A 27,367-nucleotide genomic window follows, 5' to 3' on the forward strand; every position below is an offset into this window, starting at 1 on the left:
AACGAGTGAAATGGGATTTATTGTGGGCTAATACACTCAAAACAACATGCAACGTTAATGACCGGATTGGGGAAACATACTTAAATGCAGACTTAAATACACTGGACTAATAACAACAAGAAACAGCTGGTGAACACGGGGAATCCACATGGGGTAGAGGGGGTGTGGCACACGGGAGGATCGGACAAGCAGGGCATGACAGCTGGGTAGGAGTCTTGAGGTCGTCTATTTATCTTCAGCAAAACCTTTATTGTACAGCTTGTGAAAAGCATAGCAGTCTTACGTGGGATTTTTATAGTGTAGGTGTATATTTTTTACAGAGCTGCAGTTAGGCATGTTAATCAAATAGGGAAAGAAAGCAGGAAGCTAAGAAGGGTCACTATGGAAAGTGAGATGATGTCACTCTGAATAAAAGTCTTTGCCAATAAGTAATTCAGTGTAATGTAATGGATATCTATCTGCCAATCCTTCCTTCTCTCTAAAATGTGACACCCTGACTCACTCAACATGAGTAAGCAGGAAAACTCCCAGGATTGTGCTACAGTGTTGTGTTTCAGCTCCCATTATCTGTTTCCATGGCCAAAAATTAAGAAAATTCAAAAGCATTCTGGAAAGCACTATGATTTAGAAAAGAACTATGTTTTGTCTTTTATGTGTTCAAAGAACACAGTAAAATTCTTATGCTACAGTTGCAGGGTAGGGCATTGGGGAGCAAGACAAACAAGACAAGATAATGACAAGGTGCAGATAAAGTGCAGGTGGAATTTTAACAATGGCAACATAATGCAATAGGGGTCACCAGTTTAGCAGTTTGATGGATTCGGAAAAGAAACAGTCTGAAGCAGGTGGTATGGGTGGTGATGCACTGGTAGCATTTTCCAGAGGGCAGGAATGAGCAGAGGCATGAGCTGAGTGCCTGGCATCCTTGATGACTGACTCAGCCCTCTGCTGGCAGTGGGAGAGGTAAATCATTTGGAGCTGTGGAAGATATGTGCTGATGATCTAGTGGTGCGGATAACACTTTACTTAAGGGGGGACAAATAGTGTGGTATTAGGCTTATTGGTGGATTTAGGTATTGGCCACATTGACTGGCGCCCAGGGAGGCATCTTGTTGGGGCGGCACAAGGCACCTGAAAAAAATGAAAAGAATGCAATAAAAAACCAATGAATTACGGTAAATAAATTACATCACTTTCAACAAGACTCCACTTGTGCACTTGCAAAAGAGCTTACTGCTTCAACTCATTTTTTGCACTTTAGTGTTCATTGCCTTGGTGTTTATGTTATGTGGTAGAGTTGCAGAAAAATACACTGAACAAAAATATAAACGCAACACTTTTGTTTTTGCTCCCATTTTTCATGAGATGGACTTAAAGATCTACAATTCATTCCAGATACACAATATTACCATTTCTCTCAAACATTTCTCACAAATCAGTCTAAATGTGTGATAGTGAGCACTTCTGCTTTGCTGAGATAATCCATCCCACCTCACAGGTGTGCCACATCAAGATGCTGATCTGACATCATGGGTAGTGCACAGGTGTACCTTATACTGCCCACAATAAAAGGCCACCCTGGAATGTGCAGTTTTGTCTCACAGCAAAATGCCACAGATGCCACAAGCATTGAGGGAGCGTGCAATTGGCATGCTGACAGCAGGAATGTCAACCAGATCTGTTGCTCGTGCATTGAATGTTCATTTCTCAACCATAAGCCGTCTCCAAAGGCGTTTCAGAGAATATGGCAGTACATCCAACCGGCCTCACAACCGCAGACCACGTGTAACCACACCAGCCCAGGACCTCCACATCCAGCAGGTTCACCTCCAAGATCGTCTGAGACCAGCCACTCAGACAGATAATGCACGGCCCCATGTTGCAAGGATCTGTACACAGTTCTTGGAAGCTGAAAATGTCCCAGTTCTTGCATGGCCAGCATACTCACCGGACATGTCACCCGTTGAGCATGTTTGGGATGTGCTTGACCGGCGTATACGACAGCGTGTACCAGTTCCCACTAATATCCAACAACTTCGCACAGCCATTGAAGAGGAGTGGACCAACATTCCACAGGCCACAATTGACAATCTGATAAACTCTATGCGAAGAAGATGTGTTGCATTGCATGAGGCAAATGGTGGTCACACCAGATACTGACCGGTTCTGAGTCCCCAGACCCCCAATAAAGCAAAAAACTGCACATTCCAGGGTGGCCTTTTATTGTGGGCAGTATAAGGTACACCTGTGCACTACCCATGATGTCAGATCAGCATCTTGATGTGGCACACCTGTGAGGTGGGATGGATTATCTCAGCAAAGCAGAAGTGCTCACTATCACACATTTAGACTGATTTGTGAGAAATGTTTGAGAGAAATGGTAATATTGTGTATCTGGAATGAATTGTAGGTCTTTAAGTCCATCTCATGAAAAATGGGAGCAGAAACAAGAGTGTTGCGTTTATATTTTTGTTCAGTATAGATAGACTTTTGTCAAGTTTAGTAAATATAACCACAGGATAGGATTTTGAGGTGTTCAAACAGAGAAATACCCAGCTAACAGGGAATGTTCCCAGAACTTTAGCCAATGTTACTGTATATAAAGGTCCTCTCAAAGTTAATTTCCATGTTTTACATTTTAACAAAGGTTCTGTTAATATTAGTATAACAGTATTATTACCTGAACATCTTTTTAATGTAGTTAATGTTGAAAAACATTGTCATGTAATTAATATATTATTTTATAACACTATTATATGGCAGAATTTCGGGCAGAAAATACGGGAAAAGACTGGCGTCAGCGGATAGCCTGTGTAGCGTGGATGGTAGCCCAGATGCGAAGTTCACGTGAAGAGGTAGAATAACCATGCGATTATTATAAGAACGCTCTTTAAATAAAGAGTAGAGATTCCCACCAGAATTCGCGTTCTAAACGCACACACAATCAGAGAAACAAAACCAAAAACTGGAGTACTCACAGTACCGGCGATGGAGGTAGAAAGGGCTAGGATCATTTCACAATGACTGAGCGGCGAGTGAATGAAATGTTCCTCTATTTATCTTCTGGGTGATCACCTACTTCTGGGTCCTCATGGTGATTGCCTGACCAGTGTGCGTGACATTATAAAACTATTCTGGGGTTCGCCAGGGGTGTGTTCTTGCTCCTACTCTGTTCAATGCTTGGATGTACTGGGTGTTGGGCAGGGCCGTGGGGTCCAGCACCTGTGGTGCGTCCGTTGGTGAAGAAAAATTTACTGACCATCAGTAGTGTATCTGTCTGGGGGGGGATTGTTGACATGGTCAAGAGATTTACTTACCTTGGCAGCGACAACCGTGTCTTTGGTGACCCTTCCTTTGTAGTCAGTAGACAGATTGGGAGAGCAGGGGAGGTTATAAGGTCACTGGAAAAGGGTATGTGGCTCCCGATATCTTTGTAAGAGGATGAAGGTCCAAGACTTTAGAGTCCCAGTGCTCCCTGTCTTGCTGTATGGCTGTGAGACATGGACACTATCCAGTGAACTGAGACGAAGACTGGCCTCCTTCGGTACTGTGTCTCTTCAGAGAATCCTTGGGTACCGCTGGTTCTTTAATTATAATGTTCAGTAAACATTCCTAGAACATTCCTTGGGGTACAAATAGTGTAGTATTGGATTAATGTATTGGAGAGCTACATGTTAAAGAGCACCGAGGAGAGATGCCAGGATGTCATAAGTCCCTTGATTGAAGGTGTGGCCAATCATTCACACCTGCACAGATCTGCAAAGCTTAGGAGGAAGACAGTGTCATTAGCAGGGTCTGTGGTACAAACAAGAGAATAAGCAGCCAAAGAATTTGGTGCTGAAGGCCAAGCATCCCCTTACTGTTAAAAAAGTTGTTGAGAATCTTCATGGACAAAGATGCAGAAGATCTCCATCAGAGAGTAGCTGCTCCTACCCAGAATTTACCACCCCTTGGTTTTCAAAGAGCTATACCAGGACATGGGCCATCTGGGGGATGAAAGAATGCTCAGTCTTATTAGGGAAAGGGTCTACTGGCCGCAAATGCAGAAGGACGATGAACACTTTGTCAGGAATGTATGTGAATGCCTGAAGAAAAAGAAGCCCAGCAAACAGCCTCAAGCCCCAATGAGGGCAATTCATACCACCTACCCTTTTGAAATGGTATCCATAGACTGGAAAAGCAAGGACATGAGAACATCTGAGTAGTTAAGGAACATTACTCTAGGTTTGCGCAGGCAAATGCCACTAGAAAGTCTGCAAAAACAATGACTGATAAAAATTTTAATAACTACGTGCTCAAATTTGCATTCCCAAGCAGGCTGCATCATGATATGGTCAAAGAATTTGAAAACAAATTACTTTTAAGATTGAAAGGTCTCTCAGGCATCCATGGATCCCTCACAACACCCTACCACCCACAAGGGAATGGACCATTTTAACTGGACCCTGTTGGCCATGCTGCGGACCCTTGTAGATGGAGAGAATGCAGCTAAAATGCTCCACACCTACAACTGCACATGAAATGAAGCGACAGGCTACTCGCCCTATTTCCTCCTTTTCAGGAGATCACCTCACCTACCAATTCAATTCAACAAGGGAAGGGACACATGATTCTTACCAAAGCTATGTGGCTAACTGGAAAAGGAGAATAGATGATACATACCGCATTGCATCCAAGGTAGCTAATAAAAGCTCAGCTCGGGGAAAAACATAATACAAGAAGAAGGTGCACAGAGGAGACCTTCAGGTCCATGACAGTCCTCATCTGTAATGTTATCCCTAGAGGAGGGACGGGGAAGATTCAGTCATACTGGGAGGATCAAAACTTACTGAGTCAAAGACCGGAAAGATGACCACTGTACGGTCTAGGTAGTAAGTCCAGAAAATAGTAAAGGAAGGAGTTGAGTCATACATAGTACAGTAACCTCCTTCTGCCCTGTGAACATTTACCTCTGGAGGGACAAGTAGACTTGACTCATCGATCAATGAACAGCTGTGTCATACCTCTTAAGGATACAGTGGGACTAAATGAGTAAATAGAGAAAATAGCATCAGCCGATTCAGACAGCAACTCTGAGGAGAAGTATGAGGGTCACTTACCAGTGACATCAAGACACCAGCAGGGAAGATTTGCAGCAGAAATCATTATTGTATCGACTTGCTGAGTCCTTTTGGCCCAAGCAGGATCTACGGGATCAGCCAGAAAAGGATTTGCCACTACAGTTTCAATGACCTGCACTTCATTCAGTCAGGAGAGTGAGGAGGCTGATACTTCTGAGCTACAGAAAGACTTGCCACAGTGGGTAAGACGACAACCACAGAGACTGAGACAGCAGCCTGTTGTACTGAGTTATGACACATTATGCCAGCCATCCTTGGTACGGAGAGACTTTAGGGTAACAGATACTCAGGCTACAGAGTCTAAGTCCTTTTGGAGACCTTGGAAGGTAGAGAGGTCTGTTAGAGCTGTTGGATACTGACTACGGTCAGTGGAAGGATCGGGCATGACAGAACCCTCCCACCCAAAGGCATGTACACCAGGCACCCTTAAGGGGAGCGAAGGAATGAGACCGGGGACACAGGACCTGGAAAACAAAGCAAACAAAGCTGGACAACCACTGACAAATCACAGGGAAGGCACAGGGGCACCAAGAAAGGAGACACTGGGGGAACACCAGCGGAAGGAACGAAGGGACCAAGAGTGAATGAAGGCGAAACAGAAGGATGAGGAGCAGACACAGGGGGCAAAAAACCTGGAGGCAGGAAGGTAGAGGACGGGAGGAAACTGGGAGCCCGAGGGAACCCCAGCGGGCGAGAGGTGGAAGTCATAGAGGCAGCAGGTGACTTCGAGGCCGGAGCCGGAGGGACCCTTGGTGGGGGGCAAGATAGGAGCAGGAGGGGACCTCGCAGGGGGCGAGGAGGCAGATGGAGGGACAGGCAATGGAGGCAAAGAGGAAGTCGGAGGGGGCACCAGAGGATGGTGAAGGGGACCTCAGTGAAGGCAAGGAGGGAGGGGAAGCTGCGGCAGACGATGGTGCAGCCACAGCTGCCGAAGGCGCCATCCACCAATGAGCCAGAGTGGGAGGGCCCACAGGCGACCGATAAGTCGAAGTGGGGGATCCACAGGTGATGACGAGGTGTCGGAGCCAGGGCCGAAGGTGACTGACGAGGCATCGGAGAGGAACCCGCAGGCAACCGCCGAGCAGGAGCCCGGGGAACCACAGGCGACAGCCGAGCAGGAGCCGGAGGACCTGCAGGCGCCCCTTGAGCCACAGCCCAAGAGACCAAGGGCAAGCCAGGGGGCAGGACAGGACACGATCCCAGCTCAGGTATCCTCTCCCTTTCCAGGAGACCAAAAGGTGGGGACCCTGCCAGGATCTGCCATGTTGGGGTGGAAGTGGAGTAGAAGTCACTGGGGATGTCAGGGTAATCCCAAGGGGTCCCATTCAAGCTTTTCCTCCATTTCTACTAAGGGAGGAGGCACGATGGTCCGACAGTTGGGGACAAGGGAGCAGAGTCCGGGAGATCAGGAGCTGGGGCAGGGTCCTCTTCAGGAACAGGAGCCGGGGGAACTGAAACCTCGGGGGGAAGAGCAGGAACCATGAAAACTGGAACCTCAGAGGGCAGAACAGGAGTCACAGGATCCGTGGGGGGTGGAGTATCATCCGCCAACACAGGAACCACGGGGGGTGGAGCATCATCCTCTGGTACAGGAACCGCAGGATTTGTGCCTCAGTAATCGGCGTTGCCCCTTTAAGAACCTTGGGGACCTGTGGTATAGCATCCCCAACTGACCTGACCCCTTTAAGAACCAGGTATGTACCCCAGATGGGGTGAGCTGCCGATGCTGGTAGCATAGCAGCGGCGTCAGGCGCACGCTCATGTGTCAACCAAATGGTGGGGGCCGCAGGCATGCGAGTATCTGGTGGCTACAGGGAAACAATGGCAGCATCGGGCGCGAACACTGCCGGACTCAGAATCAGGAGGGGCTCCTCCCGACACATAGCAGGGCAGACAGCAGAGATGGAGACGGCCCCTAAGAAGACCTCCGGTGTCTTCTGACATCTCCGGCTTTTCCGCTTCTTCTTCTTTTCCTCCGCTTCTTGCAATGAAGTCGGGACACCTCTGTGAGCTCCAGCAGGAGACCAGGGGGTATTCCTCTGTCTTGGGCCACCCTCCGCATCATCGCCTCTGCTACCCCATTCCTGAGCTGCTGCAGGTTTAAACGTACCTCTTCGGCGAAGAAGGGGTATTTGGCAGGGAAATACTCCCCAGGAGATCCCCTGTGTGCAGCCAGGGTACAAGCCGCGGAGTCTTCTTGGACCTCGGGCTGTTGCAGCCAATAAATCGGCTCCTCAACTAGACTGTGGTAGTCTGCCTCGGTCAGCGTAGACGTCTTCCTTTGGAGCTCTGTTATTCTGTCAGGAAATGGAGAGTCGGGAATGAAGGGTTTATTCCGTAGAACAAGCAGAACGAGGTACAAAAAGCAAAAGACTTCAGTGATGGAACTGGGGATACATACTCTGATGTGGACTTAAATAAACAGGACTAAATGAAACAAGAAACAGCTGGTAACATCAGGATTTCACATGAAATTAACGAGGGGGGCGTGGCACATGGAAGGATCGGACAATCAGGTGTGACATTATGTTTCTCATATGATATTAAGTTTAACATAATTAGAAGTGTTTTGCTCTTGATTTTCATTTGTATCAAACGTCAGGTGCATCATGCATCAGTGTCCAACAATAATCGGCTGAAATTTTCGTATCTGGTGACAGTAAACACCATTCCTGCAACAATTCAGACCCAACAATTTGGCTTTTGTTTTTGACAGACCCAATGTGGAATACAACAACAAATTTATTTTTGTATAGCGCATTATCACAACATTACATCGTCTCAAAGCGCTTTACAGCATCCACACCCAAAGCCTCCAGTGAGTAAGCCATAGGCGACAGTGGCAAGGAAAAATTCCCAAGAAGGAAGAAACCTTGGGAGGGACCATACTCAAAGGGGGAGCCCATCCTCCAGGGGCCGGCAGGGAGAGTCAAATAGAAGAGATGGTTAAGTGCCAAGTCACACTGTCCAAATCATAAGATTTGAGAAATAATCGGGGAGCAGGGAGGTGATGACAAGCCGGTGCCGACTCTCCTTCCAATCGCCAGGCAACCAGAGGTAAGGCAGCAGGTCATACATGGAAGATGACACAGGCAGAACGGCGAGCTGGATGCAGGGACGTCACTGGTAGTGGCGACGTCACATGTACCAGGGTGTGCTGCACATCTTGATAGATTGAGGTCTCCAGGCAGCACCCCCCAGGAGGAGTAGGGGAAATAAAATGTGCAATTAGTCAAAGTAGGGGAGACTATAGGCAGTGCTAACAGTTAGGTGAGTGCAATATGAAGTGCAATGTGCAAGCTCCGGCAGATATGGCTATGGCACGCCCGTCTCACCTGCACAGGACCTGCCAGTCCCGCCACCTGCTGCAGTCGCCCTGTCCGAGATGCTCCCTTTGCCTCTGCCTGCTGCAGCTGCTGCACCCCAGCAGGAGGTCCCGGCTACTCCCGCTGCCCTCGCCACCAAATTCTTCACCCTCCAGGGACTGTACTGGAGGGTGATGGATGAACCGGCCACTCCGGGCAGCCCCGAGGTGGAACAGCTCACCGCACAGCTGCGGCATGACTTTGCCGCGTTCTGTCCCACCTCTCCTTATGGAGAAGATAGCGGAGAACCTGAGGGGGCTGCTCCTGCTAAGGAGAGCTGCGCCCATGCCCAAGCAGCCGCCTCCGCTGCCTGCGGCTCCTGCGCAGCCCGAGCAGCCACCTCTGCCTGCGGCTCCAACGCCTGAGGCACTTCCTCTGTCTGCGGCGCCCACGCCCGAGGCGCTCCCTCTGCCTGCAGCTCCCGCGCCCACGCCCAAGGCGCTTCCTCTGCCTGTAGCTCCCGCGCCCATGCCCGAGGCGCTCCCTCTGCCTGCAGCTCCCGCACCCACGCCCGAGGCGCTCCCTCCGCCTCTACTAGTGACTGTGAACCCCGAGACTCCTGTCCATGCCCCCACTTCAGTTCCTCCAGCTCCAACCCATGACCCTGCTCCAGTCCCCGAGGAGGTCCCAGATGACCCCACCACCGCTCCTCCCTCCTTGGAGGTAAAATAGCTAAAATGGGAGCCCTCGGGGATACACCTTGGGACTCCTCTGCCCTCGCCCCGGCGAGCTTGACCTCGGCCAAGGGTCCTGCTGTCTGTGTCCAAAAAGGGGAGAGGACACAGATGTAGGGTTGGGGTCCCTCCCACCCTGCCCCCTGGCTCGCCCTCCCTCGCCTGTGCTGGGGCTCAGAGAGCGCCTGCGGGTCCTGGGCCCTCGGGTCGGTTGTCGCCTGCGGGTCCCCCTACGAGGCCTCGTCACCCTGCCTCGGTCCCGCTGCCGACTCCTTGTCGGTCGCCTACAGGCTCCCCTGTTGCGGCTCCTCGGTCGCCTATGGTTTCCCCCACTCCAGCACGTCGGAAGACGTCGCCGCCTGCTGCGGCTCCCTCCCCTCTCCTTGCCCTCCCCGGTGCCCCCGTCAGCTCCCTTGTCCACTTCCCTAGCTCTCCCTCCAACTCCCTCCTCGGCCCCTTCTCCTGTCCCTCGCCCTGACTCCTCAGCCCCTCCAAGGTCCCTTCCAGCTCTGGCCTCCCAGCTGCCTGCGGCCCCTCCGGCTGCCACCCGCCACTCGCTAGGGCTCCTTCGGGCTCTCCTTTATTCCCCCTCCTTCTCCCCCTGGTCTCCTGCCTGTATCCCTCCTTTGTTTGCTCCCCTCTCTTTGTTCCTACTGTTTCTGCTCCTCATCCCCCGGTGTTCCCTTCGTTCACCGGCCCTTTTGTCCCGCCTGTTCCCTCCGTGTCCCCTTTCCTGATCTGTTTGTCCGCCTTCCCTGTCCTATGTCAGGTCCTGTCCTACTTCCTGTCTCTGTGCCAGTTCTGTGTTTCAGTCCTGTTCCCTGTGCCCCATTAATGGTTTTGTTCTTGTTTTCCAGTTCCCGTCTCTTCCGTCACCTCCCCTGAGACACGCCCGGAATGCGCGCCTTTTGGGGGGGGGGGTTCTGTCACACCCAGCTCGTACGATCCTCGTGTGTCACGCCCCCCGATTATCCGCGTGTGCTTCCCTGATTGTTCCCAGCTGTACCCTGTTGTCTTGTCTATTTCAGTCCCCGTCTTGCCTCAGTTCATTGTCTGTCATTGATGTTAGTTTGGTTGTATGATCCTGTCCCGTCCGTAGCTGCAATTAAACTCCCACTTACCCCGATTTCGCCTCCTGCCTGCTTCCTGCCCGTGTGCCTTACTCGCACAACCGGCGAAGCGTAACACAGATCATACAGGGTTTGGCATTAAAAGTAATTCAACTAGAGACAGATGCAATGTGGAAACTCTTTCAGTTATAATTTAGTTTGTGAGTGATGGAATTCCTGAGGAACACCTGATCGCCTCGGTCCCGCTGCCGACTCCTTGTCGGTCGCCTGCATTCTTAATCTGTGTCACCTGGATGCAGAATTTATTACATCCCAAATAATAAATCATCTTTCTGACTCAAGTTACAGTGCAGACCAAATTATTAGTCAATGCTACGATGGAGCCTCAGTTATGAGTGGGATCAGGGGTGGGGTCCAGGCCTTGTTGCAAAAAAAAAAGTTAAATACATTCCCTATAGGGGGCGGCATGGTGGTGCAGTGGTTAGCACTGTTGCCTCACACCTCTGGGACCCAGGTTCGAGTCTCTGCCTGGGTCACATGTGTGTGGAGTTTGCATGTTCTTCCCATGTCGTCGTGGGGTTGCCCCCACGAATGCGTCGGAATACGTGTGTGAGTGACTGGTGTGTGAGTGTGCCCTACGATGGGCTGGCCCCCCATCCTGGGTTGTTCCCTGCCTTGTGCCCATTGCTTCCCCGCGACCCAGTAGGATAAGCGGTTTGGAAAATGGATGGATGGATGGAAAATTAATGTCATGAAATATAATTAAAAATATTACTACTAAGAAAACCTACAATTACATAAATTATGATCTGACTAATAAGAATTTGCTGGATAAGACTGGAAATATGCTGTTGACTCCAATCTTAAAATGTAACCAACAAAGTAAATATGTATTACATTTCCCTGCATTTTGTCATAAATGATTACAGCAGTTGTACTTTTTAATGACTGAAATGTAATACTATGCATTATGTAATAAACAAGATGGGTGTTTTCTTTGACACTTTTTCGAGTTATTACATAATACGTTGTAACAAACTCCCCATCTGATCTGAATCCTTATACTCTATAACATGGCTATGAGTAAAAAAATAATAATAAATCCACAGGCCTATATGGTAAGATTGTTAGGGACATCACTTTCAGTGTCAGGTCCATAAAGCAAGACAGTTTAGATTGTGTGTGAGGAACATATATATGAACTGTTAAAATATGCACACTATCACATTGAGGGCAAGGACAGATGCAAAGTCAGGCGTCAGGGGAAATCAAAAGAGGCTTTATTAAAAGAAACTACAACACGGATCTGGGAGATCAAACAGACCACAAGGAGTCAAAACAGGGAGATGAGGATCAGGCAGGAACACAAGGCACAGAACATACTCAGGAGCACAAGCAAGTAATGACCGCAATGACTTCATGCAACGTCAATGACTGGACTGCGGAGCTCAATACAGGGAGGCATTTTATACACCATTAAGGAGGGAGTAGATGAGAGGCAGCTGGAGTGAGGGAACAGAAATGCAGAGTGTGACACACACAGTTCGTAAAATTTCCTGGTAGGCCAGTTTAATCAGGGCTCATACACCCCCAGTTGGTGGCAAACAGTACGAAGTGGGACACCCCCCTTCGATCAACAGTAAATTAACAAATTGGGACTGCTTCACAGCATATTTCCGGGGTGATTTTTGTTGCCAGTCTGCCCCTACATAAATGGATTACTGTTATGATCCGGTTGTGTGGGTAATGCACACGAGCTGATCGCACGGGCAGGAAACAGGCAAGGTATGGGAAGAACAGGGATTTATTCTCCCAACAGGGTGCAGGAAGCATCAGACACTGATTAACATCAATGACAGACACTGAACTGAGGCAAGACGGGGACTGAAATAGACCAGACAACAGGGTACAGCTGGGTACAATCAGGGAAGCACACGTGGATAATCAGGGGGGCGTGGCACACACGAGGGTCGTACGAGCTGGGCGTGACAGGTACAAAAGTTACTTAAAAATTGTTCAGTTTAAAAATGATCATTACAGAAAACTAATATGTATTGTGCTCTTTAAAATGATCAAGTTAAAGGATAAGCACTGCCTCAAAGCATAGTATCCATGTACAAAAAATACACAGAATGTATGATAAATTTTGCAGATTTCTTTCAGGCAGTTATTGGTATATGTGTTTTTTTAGTGTAATTTCATTAAAGACCACCTAGGGTATTAAGCAAACTTAAAGGACAAACCGTTTTGGTCTGGTTTCATCTTACACGACTTCCCATACCAACTCCACCTCGACTTCTCTGAGATTTCAATAACTAACTAAGCAGGATGGAGTGGTGGTGCTTGGAGGTGGGGCTGTGGGCATCTACCTTCCCTCGACAGACAGATACAATTCCCAGCTCCCCATCCCAGCACAATCCAGACTGGGATATTCTTTAAATGTTTGGATTTATTAGAACGAACTTTTAGTACTGAATTTCACAGAGGTTGCACAAATCTGCATTGTATAAATTTGTATCCATTTACTTGAATTTTTAGTCTTTGGAGAAGTATCTTAAAATGAACATTGCAGCAGTTAGAGTCTAGTCATAAGTGGCTTAAGAAAAACATTACGTCATTACAAGGCCATTGTAGTTAGCATAGTAAAAATAGCACTTTTGCAATCATAAATTTTTTACGTGTGTTGACACTTTTGCATTGGAAGCTTCTACTGCACTAGAACCAGAAACCGATCTGTCTGTAGCATGCATTTCCTCACCAAGTGCATTTTCAATTTTGGAAAGCAGAGATCGCCAGAATTTGTTTTCACCCATAAATGCATACAAGAATGGATTTAGGATGCTTTTTGCAGTAGCAAGAGTAACAAACAGCTTCGTGTAGATACCAAGTCACTCCTGATATTTAGGGTTTATTTGCATCAGTACAACAATATGATAGGGCAGCCAGCAAATGAAGAAAGCACCTATCAGAGCAGACATGACCTTCAATGGTTTGGAGGACTTAGTCACTTGGTTGCTGCTTATTCTCCAGATGATGACAGAATAGCAAGAGATAATGATTATAAAAGGAACAACAAACCCACACGCAAACCGACTGAAGACAACAGCCAAGTGGCTGGAGCGTGGCTCATAATTATTGTAGCATATTGTTTTTTCCCCAACCTGGGTGATTTTCCGGAAAATTGTTGAAGGAAAACTTAGAGCAATGGAGACAATCCAGGATAGGATGATGACGATGGATGCCTTCTTCACTGTGCGTTTGTTCTGTGCCCAGACCGGGAACATCACAGAGACACAGCGGTCAATACTGATGATGACCAGTAGGAAGATGCTGCTGAACATGTTGAGGAACAATACAAAGGATGTGAACTTGCACATGGGGAGTCCAAAGATCCAGTTTTCTGTGGTCATATATGCAATATTTATAGGGAGGAAAAGGCAGAACAGGAAGTCGGAGATCGCCAGGCTGAGATACCATGTCAAGTTGACGGTTTTCTTCATCTTCAGACCTATTATCTAAATAACTACGCTATTCCCACAAACGACCAACGACAAAAATTACAATACTGACCACTACCAGGACCACACAGTCCCATCTGCAGAAACCATCCTCACCACCTGTGTTCAATGTTGGTTCTGGAGAAGCAGAATCATTATAGTCATAGTAAAAGGCATAGTAATATGAAGAACTGTGTCCTGTTTCCATACCTTCTCTATTTCTGAAAAAGGGTAAACAATAAATGATTTCATCATTCTTGCAAATTTCATCACAGATTAAATATCACCATTAGCACATTTGTAAAACAAACGTCTTAAAAAAGGTTAAACAAGGTAACTTCTTCTTTTTTAAATGGGGCTTCATATCGTGAACTACAATATTTGGAAGCAGTTTAATGAATGTCAATTGAAGGATGAAAGGATGTATGAAAAATCTGAGAATGTAACAGTAATAAGTATTCAGTCTTTGAGTGTTCTTATGTATACTGCATAGCACATGGAGCAGACACCGTTTGTAAAATGAAAACAGTGAATAATCTTCAATTTGAGGCGTCTCTCCTTGTATAAGGTATATTTCTCTTAATACAAGCGTTATTCATTAACGTATTATTATAACGTAAGATCATTCATGCAAACTTACCAAAAACCACTTTCAGCTACTTGATACTGGTTGTTATTCACAGTACGTGCGCAATGAGTTTCTTCTATGAAACATTTAACAAATGGATTTCCGGTTGGCTTCTGTTTCATGAGAAACATTCTTTATAGTGAAACCAAGCACGGGTTACTTAACTGTTGTTAGCTTTAAGCTGCAGGGTTACTAGACAAAATATTTATATTTATATTTATACATCTGTATAAAAATCACAGTTATGTTAATGCAACATATGACCTGTACACTACCGGAGCACTACTTAATTGTGCTTATACAGTATTTACGTATTTAATAACACGATTTGCAAGAAAGTTAAAACTGCATTATTTATGACATCTACAGAATTACCTTTAGGATTATTTTCTATGATTAATAAGTATTTTAAAGGCCGCTATATGTAACTATATTATAGTTAAATTTTAATGTTTTAAATGCTGTGCAAGTTGTTCTTCGATGTTTTGTTACATGCATTTTCCGTGGATGTGTTATATAATGGGCTGCTATTGCACTTTGCTGTATTATCTTCCAAAACCCGTTAAATTATTTATCTAACATTCATCAAACAGAACGCATTCAAACCCATACTACATTATATAGTTTACGTATATATTTACAACATTTTGATGTTTACATCACAAGCATAATGCAGACACGGTTGTTTCCATTAAAAAATTCAAAAAAAAGAAACTTACCTACTTACTTGTAGTTGCTAAAATTAGTATGTTATCCAAAATCTCTGTTAGTCATTTGTCAAAAACCGAGGTGAAATCAGTTTTCGGTTGGATATGTAACCACCACGCCCGTGCATGTGGTTGCGTAGTGCTGTAGCCTAAATAATACCTGTGATGGGAAAATAATGAGACATCACTTTTCACAGCAAATGGCTTCCATCGCATTTTATTCTGCCCATCACACATAAGGGTTAACAACTCTCAATTAATGCACTCTAACAAGCTTTACGTTACAGACATAAGTGAGTTATGATGAAGTTATAAGTTAACACCGTGAACCATCCACTTAATACTGCACAATAGGATGCATGCAGCTTTTCAAATGGCGTTAATACTGTTTGCATTTCAATAATACTTTTTTTCGCGACTGGCACAAAACCCCGCGATTTTTATGTATCCGGAGCTAATCTCCCTGTTCAACCTCCTTCACTAACGCCATGAAAACTTTAGTGCAAAACTCGGTATTAACGTAAGTTAAATTTATGCGTTTATCACAAAAACTTTATCAAACTCTTAAACACATTTTTACCATTAACATTCACAACCATTTGTACAGAACACACACTGTGATGGGAAAATAATGAGACACATCACTTTTCACAGCAAATGGCTTCCATCGCATTTTATTCTGCGTCTGGCCATTACCCGTCTCCCAATCCCACCACTCTTGGAGCGCCATCTACAGGCCTGGAAACTATTTTAGTACCTTCGGCACAGCATTAGATCGCACGTAATAATGAACATCACTGTGAGACCAACTTCCCCTTGAAACCAATGTTTTCTCCAGCTGTGATTTTAATGACTAAACAGAATAACAAATTCTATATAATGCGTGTGTGATTCTTTTTTTTTTGTGGTAGTGTTGTATTGTGATGTTTAATTATGTGTCTGGTACAACACCCTCTACAGATATTCGACAGATATTCAGATCCACACTCTCCAGAGCTAGCGGCGGTGTTTCACTCACGCTAGACGACATAAAGTGGGCAAAAGACTCCACAGCCTCGCAGATAATCTCTTACCGCTGATTTGGGTACCTTCAACGAATTACTGCTCAAATAACAAACAATGACTCCAAAATTGGTGCAGATTGTAGAACTACTTGACACACACATGACACAGCGATGTCATTCATTAGTTTTTAACCCTTTTTATAATTGATATGATTTTAATTTTTTATTTTTGGAGAAATTAGCTTTTTCTGTTCAATAGCTTCTAGGCCAGGGGTGAGCAGTCTTATCCGCAAAAGGTCGGTGTTCACACAAGTTTTCGCTGCAACTCCCTAATTACAGGGCTGGTTGGCTGAAGAGTCCTCACACCTGGGTTTGCTTGCATACACAATGGCCTTTTAGAATAAGATTGTCCACCCCAGTGATATTCTGTGGGAGCCAGTAATCCAAAACTAGGTGTAAATTATAGTCCTACCTGAGACTCACGAGACACAGCAGGTTTTGGATCACTGGCTCCCACAGCCTAGAAGCTATTGAAAAATAAACCCAAATTTTTTCAGCAAGAAATATAATAAACATCCACCTATCCATGTTTCAACCCGCATATCCTCCGGAGCCTATCCCGGAAGCAATTACGAGGCAGGGAACAACCGAGGATGGGGGGCCAGCCCATCACAGGGCACACTCACACACCATTCACTCACACATGCACACCTACGGGCAATTTAGTAACTCCAATTAGCCTCAGCATATCTTTGGATTATAGGGTATAATAAACATATGCTCTATGATATACATTGAATAGCCCTAGTCCTCCAGCCGCTACACCAATATATATATATATATATATATATATATATATATATATATATATATATATATATATATATATATATATATATATATATAGTACCGGGTTGGACCCCTTTTGCCTTCAGAACTGCCTTAATCCTGCCTTAATTTGTTGGCTGCACATCCATGATGCGAATCTCCCGTTCCACCACATCCCAAAGGTGCTCTATTGGATTGAGATTTGGTGACTGTGGAGGCCATTTGAGTACAGTGAACTCATTGTCATGTTCAAGAAACCAGTCTGAGATGATTCGATCAGAAGATGGGTACACTGTGGTCATAAAGGGATGGACATGGACAGCAACAATACTCAGGTAAGCTGTGGCATTTCAAGGATGATGAATTAGTACTAAGGGGCCCAAAGTGTGCCACGAAAATGTCCCCCACACCATTACACCACCACCACCAGCCTGAACCGTTGATACAAGACAGGATGGATCCATGCTTTCATGTTGTTGACGCCAAATTCTGACCCTACCGTCCAAATGTCGCAGCAGAAATCGAGACTCATCAGACCAGGCAACATTTTTCCAATTTTCTATTGTCCAATTTCGGTGAGCCTGTGCAAATTGCAGCCTCAGTTTCCTGTTCTTTGCTGACAAGATTGGCACCCGGTGTGGTCTTCTGCTGCTGTAGCCCATCTGCCTCAAGGTTCGACGTGTTGTGCGTTCAGAGACGCTCTTCTGCATACCTTGGTTGTAACGAGTGGTTATTTGAGTTACTGTTGCCTTTCTATCAGCTCGAACCACTCTGGCCATTCTTCTCTGACCTCTGGCATCAACAAGGCATTTTTGCCCACAGAACTGCCACTCACTGGATGTTTTCCCTTTTTCGGACCATTCTCTGTAAATCCTAGAAATGGTTGTGCGTGACAATCCCAGAAGATCAGCAGTTTTTGCAATACTCAGACCAGCCCATCTGGCACCAACAACCATGCCACGTTCAAAGTCACTTAAATCACCTTTCTTCCCCATTCTGAAGCTCGGTTTGAACTGCAGCAGTTCGTCTTGACCATGTCAACATGCCTAAATGCATTCAGTTGCCACCATGTGATTGACTGATCAGTAATTTGCGTCAACGATCAGTTGGACATGTGTGCCTAATAAAGTGGCCGGTGAGTGTATATATATATATATATATATATATATATATATATATATATATATATATATCCCATCCATCCATTTTCCAAACCGCTTATCCTACTGGGTCGCGGGGGGTCTGGAGCCTATCCCGGAAGCAATGAGCATGAGACATGGAACAACCCAGGATGGGGGGCCAGCCCATCGCAGGGCACACTCACACACCATTCACTCACGCATGCACTCCTATGGGCAATTTAGCAACTCCAATTAGCCTCAGCATGTTTTTGGACCGTGGGGGGAAACCGGAGGATGACATGGGGAGAACATGCAAACTCCACACACATGTGACCCAGGCGGAGACTCGAACCCGGGCCCCAGAGGTGTGAGGCAACAGTGCTAACCACTGCACCAGTGTGTGTGTGTGTATATATAGTAAATGACCAGTAATGATTAGTAATGACTTTAATGGACCCTATATGGCTGGAGCCCACGCCAAACTCACAAAAAGGAACATGATGCAAATAGAATCAAGCGAGTGACAACTACTGTTCCCCAGTATATATAGGGTTGTGCGGAGCCTGCCACTTCTCTTTTTGCCCACTGTACAGGTACCCCACATTCCCACTGTCTTTAAAATCCCCACAGAGTGGCTGATAAGGGTGGGATGACTGCCCTATAATAAACACTGAAAAGCCCTAGTCCTCCAGCTGTTACACTATTGTGTATATATTGTGGCGTCAGTGAGCCAAGCGCCATCTGGCCTATTTGCGTATGTCCCAGCATGCCCCGGGTGCGGTTGTGAATAGCCCTTGTTATGTCGTTGTTAATGTTAATGGTTACAATTCCTTATTGTTGCACGTATGTTTACCTGTGTCTTATGTGTACCCGGTCTGATCCTCGTGTGAAATTAGCTTATGTAAATATCCCGTGTATGTGTCCTAGAGTCTGGCGTCTGACAACCCTGTTTTTCCAATGTGTAATTGAGTTTGATACTTGCGAGTGCCTGATGTAGTCCTTTTCAGGACTATTAATAAAAGAACTTTAACCAAACTGTAATCTTGACATGGCATCATGGCGGGAGGCAACAGATACCACAATGGTGTCAGAAATGGGATCAGAACTACGATCCCAATCACTTTACTCCAAGAATCCCAGAGGGACATTGAAGAGGAAATTACAGAGCTGGAGCAGGAGATCATCAGTGGACTGTTGGTGAGATGTTGGACACAGGGGCTTGAGGGAACCAGTGGACCCAGAGCTTCCAGACAGGAGAGAAGATCCAGTGATCCACCATCAAGAGAAACCCTGCTCACTTCTTCACCAGCAGCCGTCTGCCTGCCGAAGTAAATGGTAAATGGACTTATATAGCGCTTTTCTACTCCTACGAGTATGCTTTACATTTTATGCCTCACATTCACCCATTCACGCACCCATTCATACACCAGTGGTGGAGGCTGCCATGCAAGGCACCAACCTGCTCACCGGGAGCAATTTGGGGTTCAGTGTCTTGCTCAATGACACTTTTATGGGGTCAGGAGGAACCAGGGCTCAAACCTGCAACTCTCCAGTTGCCGAACGATAGCACTCTTTCTTGCGCCACCAGTGGGGACCAACCCTGGGAGCTACTTGCCATACAGCTAGAGCTTGCAGCCAAGAACAATGGATGACTGCAGCTATCCACCTTGGCCTGGCACTGGAAGGTGGGACACTTCAAGTGCTCTTGGATGTTGCACCAGAGGCTCGTTTCTCTCTTGTAGAACTGATGACAGCCCTAATGCAGCGGTTTGGGGTGGCAGAGGGCAGCTGAGGGCCCCTCAGCTTATTGGCACCCAGCGGTGCCACGGAAGGGAGCGGCTTGGGGTCCTGGCTGTTGACATCAGAGCACTTGCTTACCAGGTATACCCTAACTACCCTGCAGTAGTGCAGGAAGACCTAACCCTGCAGGCCTTCCTCTCAGCCCTTCAGGCAGACTGCCTACAACAACAAGTGTGGCTTTTAGCACTTACAGCAGGCACTCGGCGAGGCAGAGAGGGTGGAGGTGATCTTCAGTATGGCACCCCACGAGGACGCTGCAATACGTTCAGTGGCTCGGGAGGATAGTGACCCTCCCCCCAATGATGCAAGGATCATCTGCTGGCACTGTGGAAAGAGAGGGCACCGGGCTCGCTTCTGCCCTAAGCCTGCTCCCAGGCCATCAGGAAATGACCAAGGGGCGGCACAGTGAGGGAGGTGTCTTCCAAACCTCTCAAAACCCATCAGGCCAGAGGTTCATTCTTGGACATCTACCTGTTGTCGATTTGGAGATCTGTGGAGCCCCTTTCTGCCTTGCTCCATCAATGGGGTGTCCTGTTGTGGTCTAATAGACAGTGGCTCCACAATCTCCATAATGAGGACAGGACTCTTGCCTAGGATAGAGGGGCCCTCCTTATTGGGCTGGAGGACCACCACTGCCCAGTTGCAGTCGGTGACAGAGGAGACCATCACCATGAAAGGTTGTTGCAGACTCTAACTCAGGATGGGGTGCATACTGGTCTCCCATGACTTCTGGCTCGCCTCAATCCAAGACAACTGTATCCTGGGGATGGATCTTCTTGTCCACCAGAGGACAGTGCTCGACCTACGACAGATGACCCTGGCCCTGGGGAGACACATCATTACCCTGGCCTCTGAGCCATTGGTACTGGCAGCGAGACCCCACCCACCGGAAGTTTGGTCAGTATGTCTACCCTCCACAAGTCCTTGCCCACCAGCTCCAAACTCTGCAGCGGCACTCTTGATATTTTAGCCGGCTCACCGTGGTTCAGTTCGCTGGGCATCTGTAGTGGTTATTGGCAGGTGGGGTTGTCCTCGGAGGCCTGTGAGAAGATCGCCTTCATCCTGGGGTGGGATCTGTGGCAATTCCGGGTTCTTCCCTTTGGGCTCTGTAATGTCCCTGCTACTTTCGAGCGGCTTATGGAACAGGTGCTTGAGGGGATCCCAGAGAGCTGCTGTGTTATCTACTTGGATGACCTGCTCCTCCACGCATCCAACTTCAGTGATGCAGCAGCCAACCTACACCAAGTGTTTGAAGCCATCTGCCAAGCGAATCTATGGCTCAATCTGACTAAGCGCAGCCTCCTACAGTGGTCTGTGAAGTTCCTGGGGCACGTCATGAGCGAGAGAGGGGTAGCAACAGACCCAGACAAGGTGAGGGCAGTGGAGGCTTGGCCAATCCCGTGCTCTGTTGAGGAGCTGCAGAGCTTCCTTGGCCGGGCCTCCTACTACAGGAGGTTAATCCGGGCCTTTGCCAACATCGCTGGCCCCTTACACCAGCTGACCAGAAAGGAGGTTGCCTTCCAGTGGGGTCCCAACTAATAGGCTGCCTTTGACCAGCTGCAGACAGCACTTGTCTCTGCCCCAATCCTGGCGTACCTTGACTCTACCCAGTCATTCATCGTATAAATGGATGCCAGCAGCAGTAGCATCGGGGGCATCCTGTCCCAGTTCTGGCCAGATGGGGAGAGAAACATTGCCTACTTCAGCCGTTGTCTTGGCAAGGCAGAACTAAACTATTGCACCACACATCGGGGGTTGCTGGCAGTGACTGGGTTGTCCTGGTTCAAGCCATACATCTATGGAAACCAGTTCCTCCTCAGAACCGACCATGCCACACTCACCTGGCTCATGAGCTTTAAGGAGCCTGAGGGCCAGGTAGCAAGATGGCTGGAGAAACTCCAAGAGTTTCAATTCTAGGTCCAGCACCAGGAGGGCTGGCTGTATGGTAACGGAGATGCCCTGTCACGGTATCCCTGTGGTGGTGGCTGTGGGCACTGCAGGCGACTGGAGGCGAGGCAGCTGATAGGGCCCAGACCAAGGGACCCCTCTGGAGCAACAGAGACTGCTGAACCTGAGACAGTGAGTACTCCGATACCAGAATGATCTGCTGACACCAAAATAGATACGGGCAGTGCGATGGTCTGGTCTGGCATCATGCCCCTCACCTCCTCCAGTGGTTTTTCGAAACTCTTGCTGGATGTGTTGTCATAGCAGCACATCCAAATTCTCAAACCTGCTCAAAGCAGGTTTGTTCTACGTAAACAAGGATCAGTGTCTGTGCATAGAAATCTGTTCAGTCATGGCCTCACCAATAATGAATGAGCAACCTATTGATATTGGTGTGCAAATTATAAGAAGAGAATTTCATACAGAGAGGGATTTGCGTGATCGGCAAGATCCTTTATTGCTACCAGAGGAAATTCTTTTTGAAAGGTACCGCTTTAGCCGAGGGGGAATATTGTACCTCAAAGTTTTATTAGCACCTTATATTCAACGTCAAGCTAGGCAAAGTATATATATACGTATGCATAAGTGTGTGTGTGTGTATATATATATATTCCATAAGTCGCTTAAATCATCCGAAATCAGATTCCTCGGATATATATATATATATATATATATATATATATATATATATATATATATATATATATATACACACACACACACACACATACTGTGATGGGCTGGCCCCCCGTCCTGGGCTGTTGCCTGTCTCGTGCCCATAACTTCTGGGATAGGCTCCGGATCCCCCGCAACCCAGAAGGATAGGCGGTTTGGAAAATGGGTGGATGGATATATATATATATATATATATATATATGCACACACAGTTTGAAGTATATTTTTGTACTTCACTTTAACCTGTTCTCCTGTTCTCATTGTGCTTATGTTTGATCTGGAATTATGACATACGGTAATATCCCGTTATAGTGGACTCACATATAACGGAATTTCGCTAATAATGAACAAATAATTTGGTCCCCAGGGCCGCTTTTAGCTGTAGTTTTATTCAGCTATAATAGACATGCAGGCTTCGCCAATAAGACGCGTGGCGTGCCTGTGATATCCAGCACAAATACGTAGTCGGGATTATTAATAGTCACACATCTGGTCAGGTAAAGTTGGATTACTACATGTACAATATAATAATCTATACCACAAGTGTGTCTACTAGGGTGTGGCATGAGTAAATGGTGTCCTTTAGTTGTGTTCTGGGCATGCAGCAACTCTGTATATAACAGACTTTGAATATAATAGACTGTTTTGTCTGTTATAACTGGATTTTACTGTATTAAATAATCATTAATCTGACACATAGGAAATAAAACGCTGCATTCAGTAAGTACATTGAACACTACTTCCGCATTTAATTTGTCAGCCATTTTTTGGCAGCCGTCTTTTCTGATTTGCAATGCTTTTTCCGTGTTACCCCTTGTGCATATTAGTTCTTGAAATTCGTCATATCCTTCTAATACAAAGTCCTTCTCCGCTTGCGTGAAAAGGTGCACCCTTTCTTTCGTCAATTTGTTGCAGTCTATGAAAGACTTGCTGATCATGTTTTCTAGACTGGATATAAATGGGCTTTTTAAGCAGCACGGGCGCGCGCAATCATCTCGGATGAATGGATCCAGCTAGACTAATCTAATACACAACTGAGTTTCAAAAACCAACTTATCCCAGATGAGTTTCACCGGCATTAGCCCATCCAAGATGAGGCATCTGATCTCGGATGATTTAAGTGACGTACGGAAAATGCCACCCAGGTAACTGGAGCATGGATCTCTGCGATCGCTTTGGAGGATTCAGGTAAGTTGTTATTGTTGTGTTTACTTATAATGTGACTATAAACTTTAAGTACGTTTTATGTATGTCGGATGCCTTCCATAGATTCATCAAGCAAAACAGCATATCGTTTTCTGTGTTGGATGTGTGTTGTAACTAAGGTTGCTTCATTTTTAAACATTTTTGTGCAGCCAACCTGTTTTTTATAATAACAACTTCGCTAGCTAATAAATTACCATTAGAATTTGATTTTGATGTACCAGCCAGTGATACATACCGTACAGCTATTTGCTTTGTTACAGCAATGAAAATAAGACTCACAAGCTATCTTGTTTGAATTGTCAGTCATATAAGTGAAATTTACCTACCGTATCCTTCACGTGCTTGTTTTGGCACCGGTGAAGAGAATGCATATGGTCAGGTGTCACGCCCAGCTCATACGATCCTCGTGTGTGCCACGCCCCCCTGATTATCCACGTGTGCTTCCCTGATTGTACCCAGCTGTACCCTGTTGTCTGGTCTATTTCAGTCCCCGTCTTGCCTCAGTTTAGTGTCTGTCATTGATGTTAGTTATCGTCTGATGTTTCCTGCCCCGAGTCTGTGGAATAAACCCCTAGTTTGCTCCATCTTCTGCATGCCTGCCTGCTCTTTGCCCGCTCGCTTACCTGAGCGATCACCCATGCCCAGGCGATCGTGACAGAATGACAGACCACAAAAAAGAGGTACAGCAGCAGACCAAGAGCCAACGTCTCGGTCTGCTGCAGGAAGTGTACTACTGGCTTACCCAGCCCAACATCCAAGAGGACCCCGTCGCGCTGGATTTGGCCACCCACAGCAGTGATCTCTTGCTGGCGATGTCCCCATCGGGGGGCAGGTCCCGCCTGGGAGAGGTCCGTCAAACTCTACCAGCTGGTTCAGCACATGACTGCACGGAGGTTGGAACTGGACGCACCGTTTGTCGCGGAAGAGGTTCCCCAGCCGTCTGTTCCGTCAGACGTGGAACAGCCTCCTGCGGCCGCCATGACTAAGCGGAAGAGGACGAGGAAGACGCCGGCGGTCACCCCGTCTCCACATCCCTCCCAGCCGGAGAGGAGGAATCCTCGGCTGAGACCAACGCCACCTTCGCTGCTAAACTGTCCAAGGGACAGTTTCTCCCCTTCCGGGGAGAGCACCCAGCCGCCGCGGAGCTGCCACCACCCCTCGAGTGGTATTGCTTCCGGCCTGAGCGGCTGGCCAACAGGGGAGCCAGCGCAGTGCGGGATGCGACCCTGCGTGTGCCCCGGCTTCTTAAGGGGACCACGCCTGTCTTGCTCGCACGGGAACTACCAGTCCCCCCACCGGCGGCTCCAGCGCAGCCCGAGCCGCCGCCTCCTCTACCCGCGACTCCAGCACATCCCGAGCAGCCGCCTCCGCTGCCGCCTGCGCATTCCGAGCAGCTGCCTCCGCTGCCGCCTGCACAGCCAGAGCAGCCACCTCCGCAGCCAGAGGAGCCGTCGCCTTCTCTGCCAGTGGCTTCAGCTCCTGAGCAGGCGCTCCCTCTGCCTGCAGCGCCCACGCCCGAGGCGCTCTCTCCGCCTCAAGTGACTGTGCCCCCTGGGGCTCTTGTTCCTGGCCCCACTCCTGTCCCTGACCCAGCTCCGGTCCTTCCAGCCCCAGTCCCTGAGGAGGTCCCAGAGAGCCCAACCACCGCTTCTCCCTCCATTGAGGTAGAGGAGCTTGAGTGGGACCCCTCGGGGATTTCCCTGCTGTCTCCTCCGTCCTCGCCCCGGCAAGCTCGACCCCGGCCAAGAGCCCTAATGTCTGTGTCCCGTAAGGGGAGAGGACACAGACGCAGGGCTGGGGTCCCGGCTGGGGTCCCACCCGCCCTGCCCCCTGGCTCGCCCTCCCTTGCCTGCACTGGTGCTCGGTCGGCGCCTGCGGGGCCTGGCCCTCCGGGTCAGCTGTCACCTGCGGGTCCCCCTCGACGGCCTCATTACCCTGCCTCGCTCCCCACTCCGGTGCCCAGTCTGTCTCCTGCTGGTCCCCCACCTCCTGCGCATCGGAGGACGTCGCCGCCTACTGCAGCTCCCCACCTCTTGTCCTCGCCTAGGTCCCCTCCAGCTCCCTCGTCCCCTTCTCTGGTGCTCCCTCCAGCCCTCTCCTCGGCCCCTCCGAGGTCCCCTCTGGCTCCGGCCTCCCGGCCGCCTGCGGCCCCTCCGGCTGTTTCCCGTCGCCTGCTGGGGTTCCCTTGGACTCCCCTTTATTCCCCCTCCTTCTCTCCCTACTCTCCTGTCTGTATCCCTCCTTTGTTTGCTCCCCCTCTCTTTGTTCCGCCTGTTTCTGCTCCTCGTTCCACGATGTCCCCTTCGTTCACTCCCGGCCCTTTTGTCCCGCCTGTTCCCTCCATGTCTCCTTTTCTGATCTGTTTGTCTGCCTTTCCCGTCCTCTGTCGAGTCCTGTCTTGGCTTCTGCCACTTTGTCAGTTTTGTCTGTCCGTCTTGTTCCCGGTGCCTAATTAATGGGTTTTTTTTTCTTGTTTTCCAGAACAATTTTTAAAATATATTTATTTATTTCACATGAAAGATTTACATACTTCTTGATTATTTGTATATTTGTAAAATTAAAATTTACCAAAATGTTTCATTCTTTTCTTGTCTCCGTCAAAGTAATGTGTAATGCACAGTAGCGCCTTCAGCACTGTATACTTATTTTATGTGAATTTTCACTGATTTGATGACAAAGTACTATGCATTGTATGCTTCATATGCTTATTCGAACTTCAGTTGTGATATAAAGGTTGCTTACCATAGCAGTAAAAGTGCACATAAAATAAGTATGCATTTCCGCTGTTACTACAATCGATTGCCGCACGTATCACTTTTAAAGGTGAATGTGGGACACTCCGAAATTTTGAATGAACTGTGTTGGGTTATACGTAAGAACAATAACATATTAAGCTACAAAATCAAGAATTTGCAGTAAATTCAAAAATGTTTCGCCTTCATTGCATCCCGCAACGGTCCACCATTTTTGTCTTCACTTCCAAAACAGTACCCGTCCCACAGTAACACGCACACACTGACGTAATCGTTCTACCCTTTCGGCACCAAGTGCAATGTGAATGTGAGACAGTGGGGCCAGTGTGAGCTCCAGTCCAGCTCTGGTCGAGCACCGGCACCAGCACCAGCTCTGACGAGGCGTTGGTGTGAAAGGGCTATGTATTCCCAGAACTCATCACTACTGCAACCTCACCTGGCACTGGGAGGATCACCTCGCCCATGCCTGCCACTGCCATCCCCAGTGCCCCGGCACTGCCCTGCTTGTGGCTTGGTACCCCGGTGTCTGCCCCAGAGAAAGGCGCTTTCCCTACACTCCATCTTCCCAGTTCAGGAAGGGCTGTTGCCGCACCCTGTCTAGGAGGAACCGTGGCCAACTCTGGTGAGAGCCCCACGGCACCTGTAAAACCTGTCCATGCTTCCATGATGCCCCCAGAGCCAGATCCCGCCTCATCAGCGCTTCCATCCCAGAGAAGGTGACTTCCCCAATGTTGCTGCCAGGGAATCCCAGCTCAGCCCAGATCACTGCCAGGTACCACGTAGGATCCAGCTCCGTCTCCTGGTCCCTCACCAGCACCGGCATCATTGCCTGGAGTTGCTTAGATGCCCTCTTCATTTTTCCCGGATGTTCCATCCATGCATGATGTCCCACTGGCACCTGCTTCATTGGTTTCTGCTGCCCCCCCATCACCTTTTGTCACACTGGCGTCCACTTTATCTCTAGTCAGTGCC

The 27,367-nt window shown here is 47.8% G+C and overlaps 1 protein-coding gene and 1 pseudogene across 10 annotated transcripts; both read right to left on the reverse strand.

Annotated features, from left to right (window-relative positions):
• Positions 1-15,635, reverse strand: LOC125726163 (uncharacterized). Of its 10 annotated transcripts, XR_007388019.1 has the most exons (8): positions 15,074-15,635; positions 5,100-7,417; positions 4,950-5,023; positions 4,663-4,778; positions 3,861-3,986; positions 3,318-3,764; positions 2,979-3,222; positions 1-1,131 (listed from the first exon to the last, which is right to left on the reverse strand). XR_007388019.1 is itself a non-coding variant. In XM_049002595.1 (2 exons), exons 1-2 carry the CDS (start codon positions 8,953-8,955, stop codon positions 7,036-7,038), a joined length of 882 nt encoding a protein of 293 aa, XP_048858552.1. In that variant the 5' UTR covers positions 8,956-10,133; the 3' UTR covers positions 4,787-7,035. The 10 variants fall into 10 exon arrangements, 1 of the variants encoding a protein (XP_048858552.1); XR_007388031.1 differs by lacking the exon at positions 2,979-3,222 and having other exon boundaries at positions 15,082-15,635; XR_007388055.1 differs by lacking the exons at positions 2,979-3,222; positions 4,950-5,023 and having other exon boundaries at positions 5,100-5,186; positions 7,231-7,417.
• LOC125726281 (chemerin-like receptor 1) lies at positions 11,488-15,076 on the reverse strand (annotated as a pseudogene).
• Positions 15,636-27,367: the final 11,732 nt, after the last annotated feature.

The sequence above is a fragment of the Brienomyrus brachyistius genome, chromosome 2 (assembly GCF_023856365.1).
Source record: "Brienomyrus brachyistius isolate T26 chromosome 2, BBRACH_0.4, whole genome shotgun sequence".
Lineage (NCBI taxonomy): Eukaryota > Metazoa > Chordata > Actinopteri > Osteoglossiformes > Mormyridae > Brienomyrus > Brienomyrus brachyistius.

What these genes read in the sequence shown, in the direction of transcription:
- LOC125726163 (XM_049002595.1), bottom strand. Translation starts at nt 8,955, where the DNA reads ATGGGCGCGGGAGCTACAGGCAGAGGAAGCGCCTTGGGCGTGGGCGCG. An exon ending in GACTGGCAGGTCCTGTGCAG is followed by an intron (nt 7,418 to 8,455) that starts GTGAGACGGGCG and finishes ATTTCCTGACAG; the next exon opens with AATAACAGAGCTCCAAAGGA.